Source organism: Pygocentrus nattereri, chromosome 20 (genome assembly GCF_015220715.1).
Source record: "Pygocentrus nattereri isolate fPygNat1 chromosome 20, fPygNat1.pri, whole genome shotgun sequence".
NCBI classification, from domain to species: domain Eukaryota; kingdom Metazoa; phylum Chordata; class Actinopteri; order Characiformes; family Serrasalmidae; genus Pygocentrus; species Pygocentrus nattereri.
The window spans coordinates 23316537-23339277 of record NC_051230.1 but is presented as its reverse complement, the minus strand read 5'-3'; the positions used below and the strand labels follow the sequence as shown (position 1 = coordinate 23339277).

Sequence of the window (22741 nt, the reverse complement as noted above, 5' to 3'; positions counted from 1 at the left end):
AACTGTTATATTTTTGTTAAAATAAAGTTTCTTTAAAAAAAAAAAAAAAAAAAAGTAAATACAGTAAATCTACAATGATAAACGCCTTACTTGGGGGAAGCGAGTGACTGACAACGGGGAAAAATAAAAAAATGAATGCACTTTTGTCGCAGAGATGAGCGGCTCTTAAAAGAGCCTTTGGTCATGCACAATTCTGAAGAGAAAAGCAGTTTACTTTGTCTTGACCGCCTTCTCGGTCTTCTTGGGCAGCAATTTGGCCTGAAAGTTGGGCAGCACGCCACCCTGAGCGATGGTGAATCTTCCGAGCAGTTTGTTGAGCTCTTCGTCGTTACGAACAGCCAACTGCAAATGACGGGGCATAATACGGGGTTTCTTGTTGTCGCGAGCGGCGTTACCGGCCAACTCGAGAATCTCAGCAGTCAGATACTCCAGCACGGCGGCCAAATACACAGGAGCGCCGGCACCGACGCGCTCAGCATAGTTGCCTTTACGCAGAAGTCTGTGCACACGGCCCACGGGGAACTGCCGCCAAGCGCGGGAGGAGCGAGTTTTGGCTTTAGACCTAACCTTACCGCCAGTCTTGCTTTTTAAAATAAACTTTATTAAATAATCCAAATATACAATCAATACAATATCACATTTATGCAAATTTATACACAAATGCAACAAATCCACAATGAAATTACAGACACAAACTTAATATGAATTTAAATGAGATAATTATAAGTCCAACAGAGTCCAGGGATATTTAGATTTTCTGTTCAAGGTTCGCAGTCGTTTCAGTTCAAACGTTATCTGTTTAAAAACAACTTCTGCAGGGATTTGAATCTGTTGTATTACCATTTTACACCGTTTTCCATAGTTTACAGTTTGTAACACAAACAATCAACCGATACAAGTCCTTGACATTCTTTGACAAACTTTCCTCAAAACTACCAAACATTATAGTCTTAACATTTATATCAAACTTAACACCGAGAGCTTTTAGTCTTTTCCACACAACCACAGATCGATCACAGTGAAGTAACAGGTGTTCAATAGTCTCATCTTCCTCACAGTCAGCCGATGGGCACATTTTCGTGGTGACATAGCAGCTCCACTTAACGACACATCGCACAGCCAATCTCCCCACACTGATCAGCCCTGCTATGTCTCTCATGTTCTCCAGATCTGCCTGGACTAAATGTTTCTGATGCATATCTTACTCTCTGCTTCACTGAGGTGTTTATGTGGATAAAGACCTCCATAAATGTGTTGGCTTATAATGTTATAGATCTTTTTACTATGAAAATGATGCCAGTCAATCTGAAGCTTTACATATTTAAAAAAAAAAATTGTAACATGGAACATTTTTTCTTGCTTTTCCTTTCTTTTTGCACCAACTTCTAGTGTTCCCCACCCACACTGCACCTCTCTTTATTGCCTGTGCTATTTTATAATAAGCTATTTTGAGTTTTAGTCCAATGTCCATTGCACCAAGACCCCCTAAATTTTTAGATTTATATAAAATTTCCCTTTTAGTGACTTCCCTTGAAGTACCCCAAATAAACCATACACACATTTTATTTAGCCTCACAATACATTTTTCATTAGGAGGGAAAACTGTGGCCAAGAACAACAATTTGGACAAAACAAATGTTTTAAGGATTTGAATCCTCATTTTATAATTGGAGACGTTGTTCAAGCTCTGCTTTGATTTCTTCCTCTTTATTCCTCCTTATACGTGTTTAGTTTAGCTCTAGCGACCTCTTCATAGTCTTTAAAATGTTCACGCACCGCATTAAATTCAGTTTGATTTTTCACAAGCACTGTTATATCGTCTGCATATGCAGATGTTTTAACCTGTTTACCCAATTTATTAGTCACACCAGAAATACAAGGGTCCTACTTGATTTTATTCAAAAGAGGACTTATAGCCATGATATAGAGTGCAGCACTCAAAGGGCATCCCTGTTTAACCCCTCTGTGAATATCAAATTTCTCTGTTAAACTCCATTTACACTCATCTGAACTCTTCTTCTTCTTTCGGCTGCTCCCTTTAGGGGTCGCCACAGCGGATCTGCCTCCATCTTGCTACACTCATCTGAACTATTGATTTCTTATACAAGACTTTCACCTTATCTATGCATTTTAAAGGGAATAGCACTCCATCACTCCATTGCCACAAGTATTCCCTCAAAATGAAATCAAAAGCCTTTTTCTGGTCCAGACTGATTAAACAGAAGTCCTCTGTTTGCTCATCTGCAATAAGGTCCCTAACTATGCATAAATTATCAATCATAAAACGCTCTCTCTTTTCTTTTTCATTTTCAATAATGTTACCATGATCATCCCTAATTCCTCCAATTCTTTTATTTTCCCTCCTTTCATTAAGTTTTTTCCTGTAAAGTCAGTATGTAAACCTGCTTGAAGCTGTACATTTAAAAAAGTCTCATCATTTATCTTTGATAATTCTAATTTAATTCTAGATAATTCATCTTCATCCTCTGCATTCCGATGTTGTTTGCTTTGTAATTCCACAAATTCTAACATTAAAATTTTATAGTTGCTTTATTCAATTCTTTACACTTATATTTAAAAAATGACTGAATTTGTTTTTTAAAAGCTAACCACATATCAATCCCTGAACTCATTAAAATCTTCAGATCTTTAATCCTTTTAATCTCATGCTTTAGCCCTAAGATCATGTCTTCATTCTTTAAACACTTTGTATTGAGTTTCCAGTATCATCGCTGGTCATTAATGCCCAAACTCATCCTCACATTCACTGCCAAATGATCAGATTCTAGTAAATACTCAGTTTTATAGTACAAAACTTTAATATTACTAGACATATAAACTCTGTCTATTCTGGTTTTAACACGGCTGTCGATTCATGTGTAGCGGGGTTTATTTGGGTAGATTTCCCTGAAGGCATCCACCATTTTACACGTGTCACACACTCTTTTAAGAAGCTTTCCATCTCTAGATAGAGGTACATCTTTAGTTGATATTCTATCATTTTCTGCAGTTATAATGTTAAAATCAACCTACAATATTACCCCAAATCCAACACAAATTAGCTTATATAGTTATAAAATAACCTCATCTTGCCAGCTCTGTCAGGGGGTGTATATATAACAATTCTTAGCTTTATAACAATTCTTAGCTTTATATTCCTGTACACACAAGCTACTAACAATAACCTGCCAGGAACAATTTCTCTAATTTTAATAATCTCAGCATCCTGTTTGAAGAAGATTCCCACCCCGTCAGCACTATCCTCACCCACAGATAATACAGCAGGACCACCAGACCACATTCCCTTAACATTATTAATGTCATTGCTATCCTTCAACCTCAGCTCTTGTGCACATATAATATCACATTTTTTGTTGTTTAAATTTTCTATTTTCATCTTTCTATATCTTTCTGAACGTATTCCTCTAACATTTATAAATATAATATTAAGAGACATTTAAAGAAAAACAACCAAAAAAAAAGGTACCTTAATCATATACAGAGTTCTAAAAGTTCTTACTCCTTCATTTTTTTCTGAACACTGGAAATCGATAAAGTCGCTCTTTTTCTGCGCTTCTTAGCCACACTCAGAATGGCAGTGCTAGATTGTGTGGGAGGGAAACTTCCATCTTGCAGACTATCAGAATTGTCAGGAGTAAAAAGAACAGCCTCACCTTCAATCTCCGGTAACTGCCGTCCAGGCGTCATCACTACTCTGGTGTCTTCTTGGCCAGGTGACTCTTTCTGAAGTCCTGAAGGAGGAAGAATCCCCTCACTGGAATCTGAGTCGTCCGAACTGGAATCACTGCTGCCACTGGAGCTGGTGTCAGAGCTGTCGCTGATGGAACTTGTAGAGTTTGCCTCTTCTCCATTGTTGATCTGAGCTGGACCCTCATTGCTGATCTGAGCTTCTTGGATGATCTCACTGGTTTGAGGTGCCGTGTTCTGATGTTCTCCATTTTGAGCCATGTTGACGTCAGTAGATGGCATCGGTGTTGGTCCACGTGCTTTGAGCTTGGGCATTTAAAGTAAGTGTGGCCATCGTCTCCGGACCCCTGCCCACCTACTGCCGTGGGAGCCTGAAGTTCAGCCGCCTCTACGCACTCCACTGCTGGCTGCGGGAGTGGTGCCCTACCATCGGCGTGGACTTCGTGGACAACTGGGAGAGCTTTCGGGAGCGACCGTCCCTCTTCCACCGCGACGGGCTTCATCCCAGTCCCCTGGGATCCACCGTCCTCTCTGGAAACATTGAGGCGGTGCTACGCCGGGACTGACTGCCTGTGTTCAGTCATACCGGGCAGGTTAGTGGGCTTAATAATAGTCCATTTAGTGAGAAATACTGCTCTAATTATTTACCCTACCACTTTTCTGATTACACTACTGGAAATAATATTTCTGTGTCACTTTCTCAGAACAGTGTAATTAAACCTTCTAAGATTGAGACTGTGTCTGTCCCCCGTGTAACGCGAAATCGGAATAATCAGAAAATCTGTTTTAACAATCTAATTAGAATTAAAACAAACGTATCCGTCTCTCAGAGTACTAGCAACGTCCGTATTAAAATAGGGCTTCTAAATATAAGATCGCTAGCACCTAAATCAGTTATTGTAAATGAAATTATTACTGATAATCAGCTTACTGCACTATGTCTCTGTGAAACCTGGGTTAAACCTGACGAATACATTGCTCTAAATGAATCCACTCCCCCAGGCTTTAGCTATTATAGTTACCCACGCAGGTCCGGTCGTGGTGGTGGGGTAGCCACAATATATGATTTAGTTCTAGGTGTAACTCAGAACTCAGGGTTTGATACTAAGTCGTTCGAAGTTCTTAGTCTTAAAGTAGCAGGTCCGTCTCCTGCTTCCAAAACTCAGCATTCGTTTCTACTGATAACAGTGTATCGTCCTCCTGGACCATATTCAGAGTTTATTAGTGAATTTGCTGATTTTTTAGCAGCAGTAACTCTTTCCTCTGATAGGATCGTTATTGCAGGCGACTTCAATATTCATTTTGAAAAGGATCAGGACCCACTAAAAATTGCTTTTAAATCAATTATAGATGCTCTAGGCCTCAATCAAAATATTATAGGCCCCACTCACCGATGTAGCCATACATTAGACTTAGTTCTGACAATGGGTATTGAAGCAGAGAATATAGTCAGTTTTTCACAAAATGACTCAATATCCGACCATTATTTAATCATGTTTGAAGTTGTTCTTAGTCAAGAAATCTTTCAGCCTCCCCGCTACAGTAACAAGCGTAAAATAACAACCTCAACAGCCAATTCGTTTATAAATAACCTCCCAGACTTAAACAGCTCCTCTCCGTCTAATGAAATAGATCTCGAACGCATAACTGAACATTTTCAATCTGTGCTCCGCTTTAACCTAGATAGTGTTGCGCCGATGAAAATAAAACCGATCAGGGATAAAAAGCTAGCCCCGTGGTATAATGACCACACGCGCACATTAAAACAAACAGCTCGTAACTTTGAACGTAAATGGCGACTCACTAAACTAGAATCCTTCCGACTTGAGTGGCAGCATAATATGACGAACTATAAAAAAGCGCTAATTAAAACTAAATCACAGTACATCTCAGCTCTCATTGAAAAAAACAGAGACAACCCGAGATTTCTGTTCAGTACTGTGGCTAAACTTACTAAAAATCAAAAACAAACTAGCTCCGTTATCCCTGACACCATTAATAGTAACGATTTCATGAAGTTCTTAGATGATAAAATTAATAATATTAGACTAGAAATTCAGTGTCACTCACATAACATACCTATAGACATAGATGAATGCTGCACCAGCTCTGAGCCACACCTAGAGAATTTTATCCCAGTTATAGAAAAGGATTTGCTTAATATAATTAGCTCATTAAAATCGACGTCATGCTTATTAGATCCTGTACCTACACAGCTATTTAAACAGGCACTGCCTAAGGTTGGGAACTCATTACTAGATATAGTCAATTCATCTCTCAGCTTGGGCTATGTACCTAATTCTCTCAAATTGGCAGTCATTAAGCCCATCATAAAAAAGCCAAATCTGGATCCCTGTGAGCTGGCTAATTATAGACCGATTTCCAATCTCCCCTTCATAGCCAAAATTCTTGAAAAAATAGTGTTTAAGCAGCTGTGCTCTTATTTACAAAACAATAGCATTCATGAAGTTTTCCAATCAGGATTCAGACAAAATCACAGCACAGAAACCGCCTTGCTAAGAGTAACAAATGACCTACTTTCTGCACTCGATAGGGGCAGCACTGCCATTCTTGTGCTCCTTGATCTCAGTGCTGCCTTTGACACTATAGATCACGCTATTTTGCTCAATAGATTAGAAAATCTTATAGGAATTAAAGGATCCGCCCTCACCTGGTTCAAATCCTATCTTAGTGATCGCTACCAGTGTGTTCATTTAAAGAATAAATGCTCTTATCAGTCTAGAGTTAAATATGGTGTCCCACAAGGGTCAATTCTGGGCCCAATACTCTTTACACTCTACATGCTACCGCTGGGTAAAATAATCCGTAGGCACGGTATTAACTTTCACTGTTATGCAGATGACACCCAACTTTACATATCAGCTAAACCCAATGAGGACCTCTGTCTAAACCAAATAACTGACTGTATTAGAGAAATAAGAAAGTGGATGACACTTAATTTTCTCCTACTAAATTCAGATAAAACTGAGGTCCTCCTACTAGGTCCCAAACTTGATAAAATCGATAATATTGTAGTAGAAATAGATGGTCACCTAATCATACCAGGTAAAACGATGCGAAACTTAGGAGTCATTTTTGACTCAGTTCTTTCATTCGATGTGCATATATGCAGCATAGTTAAAACCGCATTCTTCCATCTACGTAATATAGCTAAACTCCGCAACATACTCTCTCATGCAGATGCTGAGAAGCTGGTGCATGCATTCATAACCTCTAGACTGGACTACTGCAATGCTTTGTTGGCTGGAAGTTCATGTAAATCTTTGAATAAGCTCCAGCTGGTTCAAAATGCAGCTGCTAGGGTGCTCACCAGAGCTAGAAAATTTGATCATATTACACCAATCCTCTCATCCCTACATTGGTTACCTGTTAAATTCCGTATAGACTATAAAATACTCCTTTTGACGTATAAATCTCTTAAAGGGCTGGCGGAACTCCTTTTCCCTTACAACCCGCCACGTACACTCCGCTCGCAAGAGGCCGGCTTATTATCAGTCCCGCGTATTAGAAAAAACAACGCATTAGGTAAAGCTTTCTCTTATAAAGCTCCGCAACTTTGGAATAATCTCCCTATTAATATACGGGACTCAGACACACTCTCAGTCTTTAAATCCAGACTCAAAACATTTCTTTTTGAACAAGCTTTTAGATAAATTTATCATAGCGGTTCTCTCTAGCTGTAGCCTGCAGCTATTCTACTATTGTCCAGTGCACACAAACTTAGTCTGTACTGTTGGTCTCCCTTTAACGATTTCTCTTACAGCTCACACACCAAACACAAACCCTGTTCTAATCATTATCTTTCTCTTTTTCCCCTCATGTCCTGAGCTGCTGTCTGGAGGTGTCCATCCAGGGTCCCTGTGCTTTTTCACAGGCGTGCCCCGCTCTTCAGCATAGTATAAAACCATTCTAACCTCTTTTTCTTCCCTCCCACTCTGTTCTCTCTCTCTGTCTCTCTCGCATGCGTCGAGATGTTCGGTTGGCCTGTCTGGAGGTGCCGATTCGTGTTTGCAGCACTCTGGAATCGGCCCTGTCCCGCTCAACAGAGATTAACACAACCCTTCTAACCTATCTTTCTTCCCTCCCACTCCGTTCTCTCTCTCTATCTCTCTCACATGTGTCGAGATGCCCCGTTGGCCTGTCTGGAGGTGCCCCATTCGTGGTTCCAGCGTTCCAGCCATCTTTTTGCACTCTCTTTGTACTGTTGTTCTTGTTTCTGTTCTGTTTCTTCTGTGCGGGTCGACCCACGGGGGTTGGGTTCCTCGGACTGAGCCTTGGTCCCTTCTAAGGTTTCTTCCTCTTAAAGGGAGTTTTTCCTTACCACTGTAGTCACCACAAAATTGGCTTCACTGTGGTGATGCTCATAAGAGGCGTGGACCTGTTTTTCTGTAAAGCTGCTTTGTGACAACCTTGTTGTAAAAAGCGCTATATAAATAAACTTGAATTGAATTGAATTGAATTGTTCCTGGCACAAATTACAGATTTCTGTGTTTTTACACTCCTTACCTCTATGCCCAAACTCCCCGCACTTCCAACACTTCAAGGTCTCACAGTCTTTCACCTGATGGTCTTTGGAACCACAAATGTAGCACCTCTGTACCTGACCAGTGTATGAGATCCTGCCGTTATACGGCCCCAGCGAGATTGAATTTTGGATCTGATAGAGATTGCCATCGGGGTTATGATGTAATTTCAATTTATAACGGTGGACTCCGTACCACAGTCCAAACTGATCCAGAGGTTTAAACACAGGCTTTAGAATCTCACAGTACCTGCGTAGGTACTTCTCAACATCAGCATTGACACCTTGCCTGTCCAGAACTTAACATAGATGAATCTAACATCTTGCAGAGCAGAGGTGTCCAGCTCCCAGTTCTACCAGAAGCCATTTCCAACTTCTTCTTCTTCTTCTTCTTCTTCTTCTTCTCCGGCTGCTCCCTTTAGGGATCGCCACAGTGGATCATCTGCCTCCATCTTGCCCTATCCATTGCCTCCTCTACTTTCATACCAACCCTCTCTATGTCCACCTTCACTACATCCATAAACCTTCTCTGAGGTCTACCTCTTCTCCATCTACCCGGCAGCTCCATCTCCAACATTTTTTGCCCAATATATCCACTATTCCTCCTCAACACATGTCCAAACCATCTCAACCTGGCCTCTCTGGCTTTATCTCCAAACTGCTCCACCTTTACTGTCCCGCTGATCTGCTCATTTCTAATCTTGTCCATCCTTGTCACTCCCAACAAAAATTTCAGCATCTTCATCTCCGCCACCTCCAGCTCAGCCTCCTGTCTTTTAGACAAAGCCACAGTCTCCAAACCATACATCATAGCAGGACGCACTACTGTCTTGTAAACCTTCCCTTTCACTCGTGCTGCTATCCTTCTGTCACACATCAGCCCTGACATCCGTCTCCACCCACTCCATTCTGCCTGCACCCTCTTGCTCACCTCTTGTTTGCACTGTCCATTGCTCTGGATGGTTGACCCAAGATATTTGAAGTCATCCACCTTTACGACCTCTACTCCTTGCATCTTCACCTTTCTACCTGCCTCCCTCTCATTCACACACATGTATTCCATCTTATCTCTACTGACCTTCATTCCTCTTCTCTCCAGTACAAACCTGCACCTCTCCAGATTCTCTTCCACCTGCTCTCTACTCTCACCACAGATAACAATGTCATCTGCAAACATCATGGTCCATGGAGCCTCCTGCCTGACCTCATCTGTCAACCTGTCCATCACCATTGCAAACAAGAAGGGACTCAAAGCTGATCCCTGATGTAACCCTACCTTCACCTTGAAACCATTTGTCACTCCAACTGCACACCTCACCACTGTCTCACTATCCTCATACATGTCCTGCACCACCCTAAGATACTTTTCAGCTACACCTGACTTCCTCATAAAGTACCACAGTTCCTCTCTTGGCAACCTATCATATGCCTTCTCTAGATCCACAAAGACACAATGTAGCTCCTGCTGACCTTCTCTGTACTTCTCTACCAACAGTCTCAATGCAAAAATTGCATCTGTGGTACTCTTTCTGGGCATGAAACCAAACTGCTGCTCACTGATCTGAACCTCTCGCCTTAGCCTTGCTTCAACAACTCTTTCCCATACCTTCATGGTGTGGCTCATCAACTTTATACCTCTGTAGTTACTGCAGCTCTGCACATCACCCTTGTTCTTAAAAACGGGGACCAGTACACTACTTCTCCACTTATCAGGCATCCTCTCACTCTCCAGGATTTTGTTAAACAACCTGGTTAAATAGTACACTGCCTTCTCTCCTAAACATCTCCATACCTCCACAGGTATGTCATCTGGACCAACTGCCTTTCCATTCTTCATCCTTTTTAAAGCTGCCCTCACTTCCACCATACTAATTCTCTGCACTTCCTGATCCACTATCTCTTCCCCCATTGTCCTCCTCTCTCTCTCGTTTTCCTCATTCATTAGTTCTTCAAAGTATTCCATCCATCTACTCATCACTCTCTGTTCACTCACTAGTACATTTCCCTCTCAATCCTTTATCAGCCTAACCTGCTGTACATCCTTTCCAGCTCTATCTCTCTGTTTAGCCAAACAATACAAGTCCTTTACTCCTTCTTTACTGTCCAGCCTCTCATACAGCTCATCATAGGCCTGAGCCTTTGCCTTTGCCACCATTTTTTTTGCTATGCGACTAGCCTCACAGTACTCCTGCCTACTTCCTTCATCTCTCTGGTTATACCACTTTTTTCTTAGCTGCCTTCTTCTTCTGAATACACTCCTGGACTTCCTCATTCCACCACCAACTTTCCTTGTCTTCTTTCCTCTGACCAGACGAAACACCCAACACATTTTTGCCAGTTTCTCTCACCACCTTAGCTGTAGTTTCCCAGTCCTCAGGTAGCTCCTCACTGCCCCCAAGGGCCTGTTGCAATTTTTCCCTGAACTGCCTGCAACCATCCTCCTCCTTCAGCTTCCACCATCTAATCTTTGGCTCTGTCTTCACTCTCTTCCTCTTCTTTGTTTCTAATCTCATTCTACAGACAACCACCCTATGCTGCCTTGCTACACTTTCCCCTGGCACCACTTTACAATCTCCAATCTCCTTTAGGTGGCATCTCCTGTTAAGGATATAATCCACCTGTGTGCACCTCCCTCCACTCTTGTACGTCACCCTGTGTTCTTCCCTCTTCTGAAAATACGTGTTCACCACAGCCATTTCCATTCTCTTTGCAAAATCTACAACCATCTGACCTTCTGCATTTCTTTCTTTCACACCATACATACCCAGCACCTATTCATCCCCTCTGTTCCCTTCACCAACATGTCCATTGAAGTTTGCACCAATCACTAATCTCTCCTCTCTAGGGACACCATCTACCACTTCATCCATCTTACTCCAAAATTCCTCTTTCTCCTCTAACAGACAACCAACCTGTGGTGCATATGAACTGATCACATTCTAAATCACACCATCAACCTCCAACTTTAGGCTCATGATCCTGTCTGACACTCTCTTTACATCCAGAACACTTTTCCCAAGCTGTTCCTTTAGGATTATCCCTACTCCATTTCTCTTCCTCTCTACACCATGATAGAACAGCTTGAATCCACCTCCAATGTTCCTGGCCTTGCTTCCTTTCCATCTTGTCTCCTGGACACACAGAATATCTACCTTCCTTCTCTCCATCATGTCTGCAAGCTCTCTGCCTTTACCACTCATTGTCCCTATGTTCAGAGTCCCTACTCTAACCTCCACACTCCTGCCTTTCCTTCTCTCTTGCTGCCTTCTAACCCGCCTTCCTCCTCTCCTCTTTGATGGTCTTCAACCTACAGTAGTCCAATTTCCACTGGCAGCCTGCTGGTCAACAGCACCGGAGGTGGTCGTTGTTAACCTGGGCCTCGACCGATCTGGTATGGCAATCATATTTGTGATCCGCATGATAGTTTTGGCACAAGTTTTACGCCGGATGCCCTTCCTGACGCAACCCTCACCATTTATCCGGGCTTGGGACCGGCACAAGAAGTACACAAAGTACACCCCTAATGGCTGGTTTCCAGAAGCCATTTCCAACACCAGCATCAAATATTTGAGAAAAACTCTGCAAGGCTCTTTCCTGAAAAAAGATGATTTCAAAGTCTTTGCGATTTGGAAGCCCTATAAATGAGTAAATATCTTGTGCATTTATCCATTGGCTCCTCAACAGCTGAGATCCCACTTCTGAACAATTTGGAGCTTCTCTAAGGGCCACATAACGTAACTTAGCCCAATGCCTTCCCACCACTGGCTGGGAGGCACCTCTAGGGGACATAGCTTCTTAAATGTCAAAGTTTTGACAGATTTCAAAGTTCACTTTAAACTTGGGGCAGAAATTATCAAGGAAACTAATCAATATTAAATCATATTCAGATGATAGCAGCAACACCTCAGATCTAAGGTTTGGGTTACTCAAAAGCAGTCATCGTAAATGAAATTATATGTGATCATTAATTTGATATTTTCTGTCACAATGAAACATGAGTTAGACCGGATTCAGCACTAAATGAAGACACCCCTGCAGGCTGCAATATAATCAGATCTGCTGGAAATGTTCATATTCTCTGTTTTACACACACCAAAACAGAATAAAACTAATTCCATCTCCCTGCCTTTTTCAGAGTAAATGACCGCCCACCTGTCCAGCTGGACACTGGAGGACAACTGACTGTCGAACTACCCGCTTCAGAAAAGCTGCCCACACCCCAGCTACCTGCCACCTGCCTTGGACTAGCTGCCCACCCTACACTGAAGTTTACATGGACTCCTAGCTATTACTACTACTAATACTACTACTATTAATATTAGTAGTATAACAACTCTGTAGGTAGTTTGACCAGAGGAGGATGGGACCCCCCTTGTGAGCCTTGGTTCCTCCAAAGGTTTCTTTCTCAACTCTAAGGGAGTTTCTCCTTGCCACCGTCACCCCTGGCTTGCTCACCTGGGGTTTTTTACGTTCTTGTTAAAACTTTGTCTTTACTGGAATTCTGTTAAGCTGCTTTGTGACAACATCAGTTATAAAAAGCGTAACAAATAAATTTTATTTGATACACACAGAGATACACACACACATACACACACACACACATACACAGTCACACTTAAACACTCACACTCACATGTACACACATACACACACACACACACACACACACACACACACTCACATGCTCACATTCACTCACACACACTCAAACACCCATACTTACACTCACACACTCATACTGACTCACTCACACACACACACACACACACACACACACACACGAGACAACACGAAGGGGAGGGGGAGAAGCGGGGTGAGCTTACACTGACAAAGTTGAAGGAAGTTCAAGATGAGTGGGAGAGGCAAGACCGGTTTTGTGTAAAACTGGTGTTTTCTTTTGTCTGATTTACATCAGTGCCTTGCGGCTCTAAAATTGATTAGGTTGTTGAAACGGGCTAATTATGTTTTTCTTTTTTCAATGTGTGTGTGTGTGATCCAGCACTTCAAATCAATTTTTGCTCATCAGAGAATTCCAGAGATCAGACAATGTACCCACAGTTTACATCGGATTGCTTCAGACGCTTTGCACAGGATTGGGGCTTTAGTCATGTAACACCCAGTCCTCATTTTCCACAGAGCAATGGGGAGGCTGAGAGGGCAGTGAGAACAATCAAGAATCTTCTACAAAAGTCAAGTGATCCCCATATCGCTCTCATGGCCTACCGTACTGCTACACTGGCTAATTGATATAGCCCCACTGACCTTCTCATGGGAAGAAAGATTAGAACACCTGTTCCCATCCCAACTCAAGCCAGAATAGAATAATCCTAAACTCAGCAGAAAGGATTGGCAGTTTGTTTGAAATAGCAACAAAAAATGTAAATAGTAAAAGTGAACGTATGTGTTGCTCTAGAAGTTATGGAACTTGGTTATCTAGTACCCTTAAAGTAAAGAGCACTTTATCTCGGAAAGGGGGATGTAGTATCAGGTCATTTGTATATGTAGGAACCTTTGTAAAGTTCACAATAGACCAGGGGGGAAGGGCAATAAAGGAAGGGAGTTTGAGAGTACAGTACATGTGCTGAGTCATCTGTTGTGTCTAACTCCGTAAAGCGGTTTATTATTGCACCAAACAATGGAAAACAGTCTGTGGGAAAATTCAGACATAGCTTTTTATCACAGTTTCAGGATCTCATCATAAAATCAAATAGTAAATAACAGTGGAATAAAGGGCTGTATTTTATTTGTCCAAATTTAAAAATGTCTTCAACCGCAAATACGCAAGCAGATTGCATGTGTGATGAAGATGGTAAAGACAGTCTTGCGTTAGTGCTGAGCAGACATTTCAGGAGCCTACCTGATGTTTTTATAGCTGTTTCTATGTTTCTTTATGAGGTGCTGGTTTTGTATTAAGCTCCGTTCTGTCGCTGTGGGTTTTTGCCTTGTTCCTGTTGCATTTGTTTGCCTGGTGTTGTTTATTATGTTTGTCTGTTTCTGCAACATGTCTCTGTTTGATTGGACCTCTGCCTGTTTTGTAACGATTACTTTGGATGAAGAACTGATTAACAGAGCTTCTTCCACTCTTTTTATCTGTGAGCGTCTGACCGATTCTGACCCCTAAAATGTTTTACTTTTAGATTTGTGCACCATCTCCAGAAGTCACAGTCATTTTCATTGCTTGCCTCGTAATTCACATCGTTACTAACATCCTCATTTATTCATTCATTGTTAAGATGCTTTCTTTCTTTCTAAGCCAAGAAGTTAAGTGTTCTTTTTTAAATAGTTCCAGGCTGAAGCCACACAGGCCTTCATGTTTTCTTTTACATGTTTTCTAATTAAATTTAATAATAATAAATAATTATATATATAAGAATACATAATTCATCTGTGTTTCTATTTTTCAATGACGCATTTAATGTTTAATGGTACAAACAGTGTCTCTGTGTGTGTTTGTGTCTTGCTGAGTGTGCGTGAGTGTGTGTGTGTGTGTGTGTGTGTGTGAGAGAGTGTGTGTACAACTGTGTGACCTGTGTATAGTTACCTGTGCCAAGAAGACTTCATCAAAAGCTACGAATTGGAGGAGCAGAGACAAACACACCACACACACACACACACACACACACACACACACACACACACACACTCACTCCCACTCACGCACACACTCAGCAAGACACAAACACACTCACGCACACTCAGCAAGACACACACACACACTCACTCCCACTCCCACTCACTTACACTCACGCACACACTCAGCAAGACACACACACATTCACCACTCTCATACAGCAAGACACACACACACTCACTCCCACTCACGCACAAACTCAGCAAGACACAAACACACTCACGCACACTCAGCAAGACACAAACACACACACACACACACACACACACACACTCACTCCCACTCACTTACACTCACGCACACACTCAGCAAGACACAAACACACTCACGCACACTCAGCAAGACACACACACACACACACACACACACACACACACACTCACTCCCACTCCCACTCACTTACACTCATGCACACACTCAGCAAGACACAAACACACTCACGCACACTCCCACTCACTTACACACACACACTCAGCAAGACACACACACACAGCAAAGAAACACAAAAAAAACAGCACACTTTCAGTGAAGTAAAAAGTATTTATGTGTTTTAACAAAAAAGCTGACACTGTTGATATTTTTGCATTTATTAATATACACTTGTTCTTTATAAAATACATTTTTAATGAGAGATTAGTAATTAATGTGCTGCTGATGATATGTAATTAATAATAATGTCATTATTATTAATAGAATAATAATAATAATGAGAATAATAATAATAACACAAGACATGCATAAAAATGCAGTTTCCTTATTTTGCGGAAATTAAAGCTGCAGTAAATTCATATGGCTAATGATGATCAGAGTGCTGTTATAAGGAGACGAATATGTGTAGAAACATTACTTCACAAACATTTTTATAAGTAATGAGAATCTCAGAGTTTTGCAGAGTGTAACTGAACTGTATATGAATTTAAACATAAATAATCAAGACTTCAGAGTTTTTCTGCTCCATCACACCTGGTTCTTCCAGTGAACTGGTGCATATTGACTGGAACAGATGAGTTAGAGCTGTGAAAACACTGAACTGTGCAGTGCTCTGATCCTCCAGGGTTGAGATCTGTTTTTGTACAGTGGTTTAACTTCACAAACAGCTCTAAGAGCAGAAACATCCATCTTCTGTCTGAGTGTCTCCTCCACAGCGTCTGTCCCAGCCCAGCGGAAGGACGGCGGAGACACTGTCCGTCTCTCACTCCAGTTGGTCCAGGGTCCCAAAGCCATCTTTCTGGACGACTTCAGCGGCTCAGAGAGTCGACTCTGTAAAAGCCCCACCCACAGAAGCCCAGAGACATGCCTCCTTCTGAGCTCAGACTCCACCTCTTCCTGGTGCAGATCGGAATCAATGCGCAGAATAGCCCTCCTGTTCTCACCCTGACAGTAATCCAGAGCTCTCCCAGTTCATACACTCAGCACTGACGAGGTATAAAACAAGCAGACAGGGATGTTGCAATATAATTCAGCAACATGGCGTTGGTGAATGGAGCAAAACATGATGTCCCAGATGTGCTCAATCGGATTCAGGTCTGGGGAACGGGCGGGCCAGTCCATAGTTTCAATGCCTTCATCTTGCAGGAACTGCTGACACACTCCAGCCACATGAGGTCTAGGATTGTCCTGCATTAGGAGGAACCCAGGGCCAACCACACCAGCATATGGTCTCACAAGGGGTCTGAGGATCTCATCTTGGTACCTAATGGCAGTCAGGCTACCTCTGGCGAGCACATGGAGGGCTGTGCGGCCCTCCAAAGAAATGCCACCCCATACCATTACTGACCCACTGCCAAACCGGTCATGCTGAAGGATGTTGCAGGCAGCAGATCGCTCTCCACGGTGTCTCCAGACTCTGTCACGTCTGTCACATGTGATCAGTGTGAACCTGCTTTCATCTGTGAAGAGCACAGGGCACCAGTGGCGAATTTGCCAGTCCTGGTGTTCTCTGGCAAATGCCAAGCGTCGTGCATGGTGTTGGGCTGTGAGCACAACCCCCATCTGTGGACGTCGGGCCCTCAGACCATCCTCATGGAGTCGGTTTCTAACCGTTTGTGCAGACACATGCACATTTGTGGCCTGCTGGAGGTCATTTTGCAGGGCTCTGGCAGTGCTCCTCCTGTTCCTCCTTGCACAAAGGCGGAGGTAGTGGTCCTGCTGCTGTGTTGTTGCCCTCCTACGGCCTCCTCCACATCTCCTGGTGTACTGGCCTGTCTCCTGGTAGCGCCTCCAGCCTCTGGACACTATGCTGACAGACACAGCAAACCTTCTTGCCACAGCTCGCATTGATGTGCCATCCTGGACGAGCTGCACTACCTGAGCCACTTTTGTGGGTTGTAGAGTTCGTCTCATGCTACCACGAGTGTGAAAGCACCGCCAACATTCTAAAGTGTCCAAAACATCAGCCAGAAAGCAGAAAGGTACTGAGAAGTGGTCTGTGGTCCCCACCTGCAGTACCACTCCTTTATTGAGTGTGTCTTGCTAATTGCCAATAATTTCCACCTGTTGTCTATTCCATTTGCACAACAGCATGTGAAATTGATTGTCAATCAGTGTTGCTTCCTAAGTGGACAGTTTGATATATATATACACAAAAAGTAATGCTGAAGGCCTAATGCTGAAGTGCCAGCGAGTACAGGTAGGTTCAGAGCTAAGCCTTAGTGTAATGGTAGGTGACACCGGAGACTCAGTGGCTTCCCTTTGTCTTTATTGTTCCTGCATAGACACAATTTGTTTAAAGATTATGTTTGCTGCAACTCCCCATACCTCTCTAGCATAGTATAAAATGCTCCTGGGGGACTACAAGCACACATTTGCTCATGAAAATAAAGTAAAAACAATATACCGCTTATCTAGTACATTTTGTTATATGTGATCAAAGCTTCACAGAACACATAATACATTTTTTTTCAACTAATACCAAGACAAAATGTCTACAACATACCTGCATACACACACACACACAATCCGTTTTAAGATTATGTTTGCTGCAACTGCCCATAGCTCTATAAACATGAGAAAAAGGAAAACAGACGTTTAAGCATATTTTCTAGCTCATTCCCCAGCTGGTGCCAAAAGACGATGTCGTCTGCATAGAACATTGCCAAGAGCTCCATCTGGAACTAAAGTATTAATTTTGGTGTAATATGCGATAATACTTGTCCAAAACATAGCATATGAGCGCTATGATTGTTATTATAGATGATGCTTAGAAAAATATATCACAGAAGTACAAAAATAATCTTCCTAAAATATGAGATTATTTACAAAGCTTTTTATATACAACTTACCTCCAGTATAGGATAAAGTGCTGCTGGGGGTAAGGGAAGCACTAAGAGACAAAATTAACAGAAAACGCCAGCTTTGGCAGTTGCACACATGTCAGCAGGGAATTGTAGTTCAAACTTGCACATTGAACTTATATGCAGTATTAATACATCAAGAATGAAGAGTGTTAATATATCAAGTATTTTTAGAAAAATTAAATACAAAACAATTTAGCTCAAAGTAACAAGAAACATATAACAAAAATGATTTCTTATAAACAGTTTTGGAAGAATTCACATGACTAAGGACTACAATTATTATTACTAATTCTTTTTTTGATGTTAAATGTAGGGTTGGGCCTCAGGCTTGTGACAGAGTAAAAGTGGGTGAACTGAGATGTATAGCAAGCCATTAGACTTATGATGTAGAATGACAGTAGGCGCAGAGCGAGGCATTTAACTGATGATATAGTTTAAGCAAGCCAAAATAACGCCTTCCATCTGTACTCTGGCTCAAAATGTAGTTAGAGTAAGTAATATTAGGCTTTGGATTTATGGTCAAGTTGGAGAACAGCAAAAAAGTTTTAGGACAAAGCCTTAGGCTTATGATTAAGTCAGAGTAAGGGAAGGGAGGCATCTAGCTAGGGTTTGTCCCTTTATTGTAGTAAAATAAATAACAATGGTTTCAGTGCAAGGCCTTAGACTCATGAGGACATAAATAAATATAAACTTAAATCTACGGTATAGCTCTATAGACCCTGCAGCTGTGATGCAAGCAGAAGCAGGCTTTCAGCGAGGCCTCTGGCCTCTGGCTCAATTAAGTGCTGCTATAGAGCTCAGCCTTAGGTTTATGAATAAATAAGAAATTGTAATTGAAATGTAAAAGTCAGCAAGGTCTTAGGCTTCTAAAGAAGTTAGAGTTAGCAACATGGGATTTGGCCTAGACAGAGTAAATGATGGTAAGTTTAGAAAAGGACGCTAGGCTTGTAGTGTAGTTAGTGTGAGAACAAGATGTTATAGTGCTACAGTTAAAGAATGTCAAAGTGCCCTTAGGGTAGAGCCTCAAGCTTGTGAAGTAATAAGAGTGAGTGAACGGAGATCTGCAGTGCTCCACTGAACTTGATGATGAAGCTGGAATATTAAAATCAGGTACAGAACTAGGCTTTAAGCTCATGTTGTAGTTAGAGTAGGCCACATTAGCCCTATGGCTAGGCCTCAAGCTTAACATGTGGTTAGAGTAACAGGAAATTTAGAGTTCGGTGATGACCCCTCCTTGCTCATCCAAAATATTTCAAATCTTTTGTGCTACAAACCATTATATCCACTTTTATGACTACATTGAACAGCATTATATCCAAACCTTATTTTCTTTTATTAGCTTTCACATCATTATTAACATCATTAGTTTTTCTTATGAAGAATGATTCCATCATTACCAACCCAAGAACCCACTTTGTGTATTACTACTATTCAATATGGTTACAGCCAAGTCTCTCTACGCATGTGGTTTCCTCCTTCAGAGACATTTTAGCTCCAAAATGGAACAAACAGGTTCTTCTGTCTGTGAGCCTCTTCTAGATGACGCCTACTTAGCACACACCATTCCACTTTGCGTTCACACGCAGGGTCTCACACACACATGGAGAGCCATACGGTAAAATATAGCAATATAATATTTTCCTGTGAGCTTGGGCTTATTTCCAACTTGTCAAGTCGAAGTTCATTTACATTTTGTACAACACCGCATCAGCAGAGATGGCGCCGCCGGCCTCACGCCTGTGCTTTACCCGCTCCAAGAGAGCCCGTTTTACACGTAGTCACCGAGGTCCTCGGATGCTGGAAGTTCGCTCACGCCCTAGCCGAGGATCTCCCCGAACGCGCCGTTGAACGCTCCGAAACTTCACGCCGCCGTTTGCCTTCGATTATTGCGCCAAATACGCCGTCACCGGTTCGGAGCGGTAGCTGCCGCCGCACTTTTCAGAGTGCCTTATAAAACGAGGCGTCACTGCGCGCCCATTCCCGGACTTAGGACACACGGCAGAGACTCTTCTACAGGAGCAAGCCATTGGACGCTCGCCAAGAGGCGCTTTCGCTCGTGTTTTGCCCGATAAATGCCACGAGAAAACACAAATCTAAGCGCGTCACTGAAACACTGTTGCACAGCGCCAGGTTGAGTCTACGCCGTTCTCATGTGCCTTTTAAGGGGCCGGTCCCCCGCTTGATGGGGAGGTTCTACTGAACAGGCAAGTTTGAATTCATTCTTTCTTCGATCGCAGCAAAAGCAGAACGATGACAGAAGTCGCTCCAGCCGCCGCCGCCGCGCCGGCCAAAGCTCCTAAGAAGAAAGGCGCCGCCCGGCCCAAGAAAGCCGGTCCCAGCATCGGCGAGCTCATCGTCAAGGCTGTTTCGCAGTCCAAGGAGAGGAGCGGCGTGTCTCTCGCTGCCCTCAAGAAAGCCCTGGCTGCCGGCGGCTACGACGTGGAGAAGAAAAACTCCCGCGTCAAGCTCGCCGTCAAGACCCTCGTAACGAAGGGCACTTTGGTGCAGACCAAAGGCACCGGCGCGTCGGGGTCTTTCAAGCTGAACAAGAAACAAGCCGAGCCCAAGAAGAAAGCGGCGACCAAACCGAAGAAGGTGGCCGCCAAAAAGGCCACTGCGGCCAAGAAGCCCAAGAAGGTAGCGTTAAAGAAGCCTACCGCCGCAAAGAAAACGCCGAAAAAAGCCAAGAAGGTAGCGGCGAAGAAGCCCGCGGCCGCCAAGAAAGTCGTCAAGTCTCCCAAGAAAGCCAAGAAGCCGGCGGCCCTGAAAAAGGTGGCCAAGAGCCCCAAGAAAACAAAGGCCGTCAAGCCCAAAGCAGCCAAGCCCAAGGCGGCGAAAACGGCCGCTCCCAAGAAGAAGTAAACGTGCCGTTTACCTTCATGTTCTATTTCTCTTGCTGAAATGAAAAAAAGGCTCTTTTAAGAGCCGCCCACATTTTCCTTTCAGAGTGAGATTTTCTTTCGTGTTGCCCTTAAAACTTATCAGTAGTAATATTGGAAAACGTATATACAATAATAAAAAAACAATGATTCGATCTTCATCTCTCAAAGGATCTTTGATCCTCTCTCACGCGCGAAAGGGAGGAGGAGAAGCAGAGGGCGTGGAGAGGAACGGTGGGCGGACCCTGTTGTTTGACGACGCTAATATTATTGGTTGTTGGAACTCGTAAAATGTTAAATGATAGTACAATAGATTCAAATCCCTGCAGAAGTTGTTTTTAAACATAACGTTTGAACTGAAACGACTGCGAACCACTGACGGGAAATCTAAACATCCTTCGACTCTACTGGACTTTAATAATTTTCTCATTTAAATTCATAATAAGTTTGTGTGAGTAATTGCATTGTAGATTTATTGAATGTTACATAGCTATGATAATACATAGCTGGACGTCTATATAACTGCGAGTGAAGGTGAAATAACAGGCGTGTAATAATGAATGAACCAAAAATCTGAGTAACATTGACCCGGACGTGTGGATTTTGTATTTTGAATATGAAAATGTGTTTGTATTGAAATAATATTCCTTAATAAAGTTTGTTATAAAAAGCTAAAAGAGAATAAAACAAGGATGTGGTTCAGGAGCCGCCAAGGAGGTGGGCGGTGTCTTGTCATTTGAAAATGTTGACGCGAAAGAAGACGCCCAATAGCGTTTAGCCAACGCGTGGGAGCCGTCCAATGGGAGGCGGACACACTCAAGGCGCCCAATGAGCGGCGAGCAGCACGAACGCTTAAAAGGGCCGCTCTAAGTGTCCGAACTTATTCTACATCTTGGTTAGAAAAGAATAGAGGTTACCATCATGGCAAGAACCAAGCAAACCGCCCGTAAGTCCACTGGTGGTAAAGCCCCGAGGAAGCAGCTGGCTACCAAGGCTGCTCGTAAGAGCGCCCCGGCTACCGGCGGTGTGAAGAAGCCTCACCGTTACAGGCCTGGCACTGTGGCTCTGAGGGAGATTCGCCGATATCAGAAGTCCACAGAGTTACTAATCCGCAAGCTTCCCTTCCAACGCCTGGTGCGTGAGATCGCTCAGGACTTCAAGACTGATCTCCGCTTCCAGAGCTCTGCCGTCATGGCCCTGCAGGAGGCTAGTGAGGCGTACTTGGTGGGTCTGTTCGAGGACACGAACCTGTGCGCCATCCACGCCAAGCGTGTCACCATCATGCCCAAGGACATCCAGTTGGCCCGCCGTATTCGCGGAGAGCACGCTTAAGCTAAGCGGAGCGCTCCCAGACATTTTCTCCCCAAAGGCTCTTTTAAGAGCCACCTACCGGTTTCAGTCCAAGAGAGTAAACCGTCCTAGAGATCTGCTTTGATTGCGTTATTTGTCTGTTCTGCCGCCGAGAGTAGTACCCACAGTGAGCGAGTAGTTCAAAGACTCTTGCGACCAGGTTACTAAGGGTAGAACTACGGGGAAAGGGAGGACCACCACAATAAACACAGTACTATTACACTTATAACAAGTCATCGTCCTAACACAAAAGTGTGTAAGAATACAATGATAAAATGTGTGTGTGTGTGTGTGTGTGTGATGTATACAGTATCAACTGGCGAGTCTGAGAAAG

General features: G+C 42.9%; 3 protein-coding genes across 3 annotated transcripts; 2 read left to right on the top strand and 1 right to left on the bottom strand.

Annotated features, from left to right (window-relative positions):
- Positions 1-210: 210 nt before the first annotated feature.
- LOC108412177 (probable histone H2A variant 2) lies at positions 211-3969 on the bottom strand. The gene is made up of 2 exons (XM_017684104.2): positions 3521-3969; positions 211-583 (listed from the first exon to the last, which is right to left on the bottom strand). The coding sequence occupies exons 1-2, from the start codon at positions 3967-3969 to the stop codon at positions 211-213; spliced, it is 822 nt and encodes a 273-aa protein (XP_017539593.1).
- A 16455-nt stretch (positions 3970-20424) lies between these two features.
- On the top strand, positions 20425-21526 carry LOC108414221 (histone H1-like). The gene has a single exon (XM_017687047.2). The coding sequence runs from the start codon at positions 20429-20431 to the stop codon at positions 21038-21040; it is 612 nt and encodes a 203-aa protein (XP_017542536.1). The 5' UTR covers positions 20425-20428; the 3' UTR covers positions 21041-21526.
- A 452-nt stretch (positions 21527-21978) lies between these two features.
- On the top strand, positions 21979-22389 carry LOC108412185 (histone H3-like). Its single transcript, XM_017684114.1, has one exon. It carries the CDS (start codon positions 21979-21981, stop codon positions 22387-22389), a length of 411 nt encoding a protein of 136 aa, XP_017539603.1.
- The last annotated feature ends 352 nt before the right edge of the window (positions 22390-22741 follow it).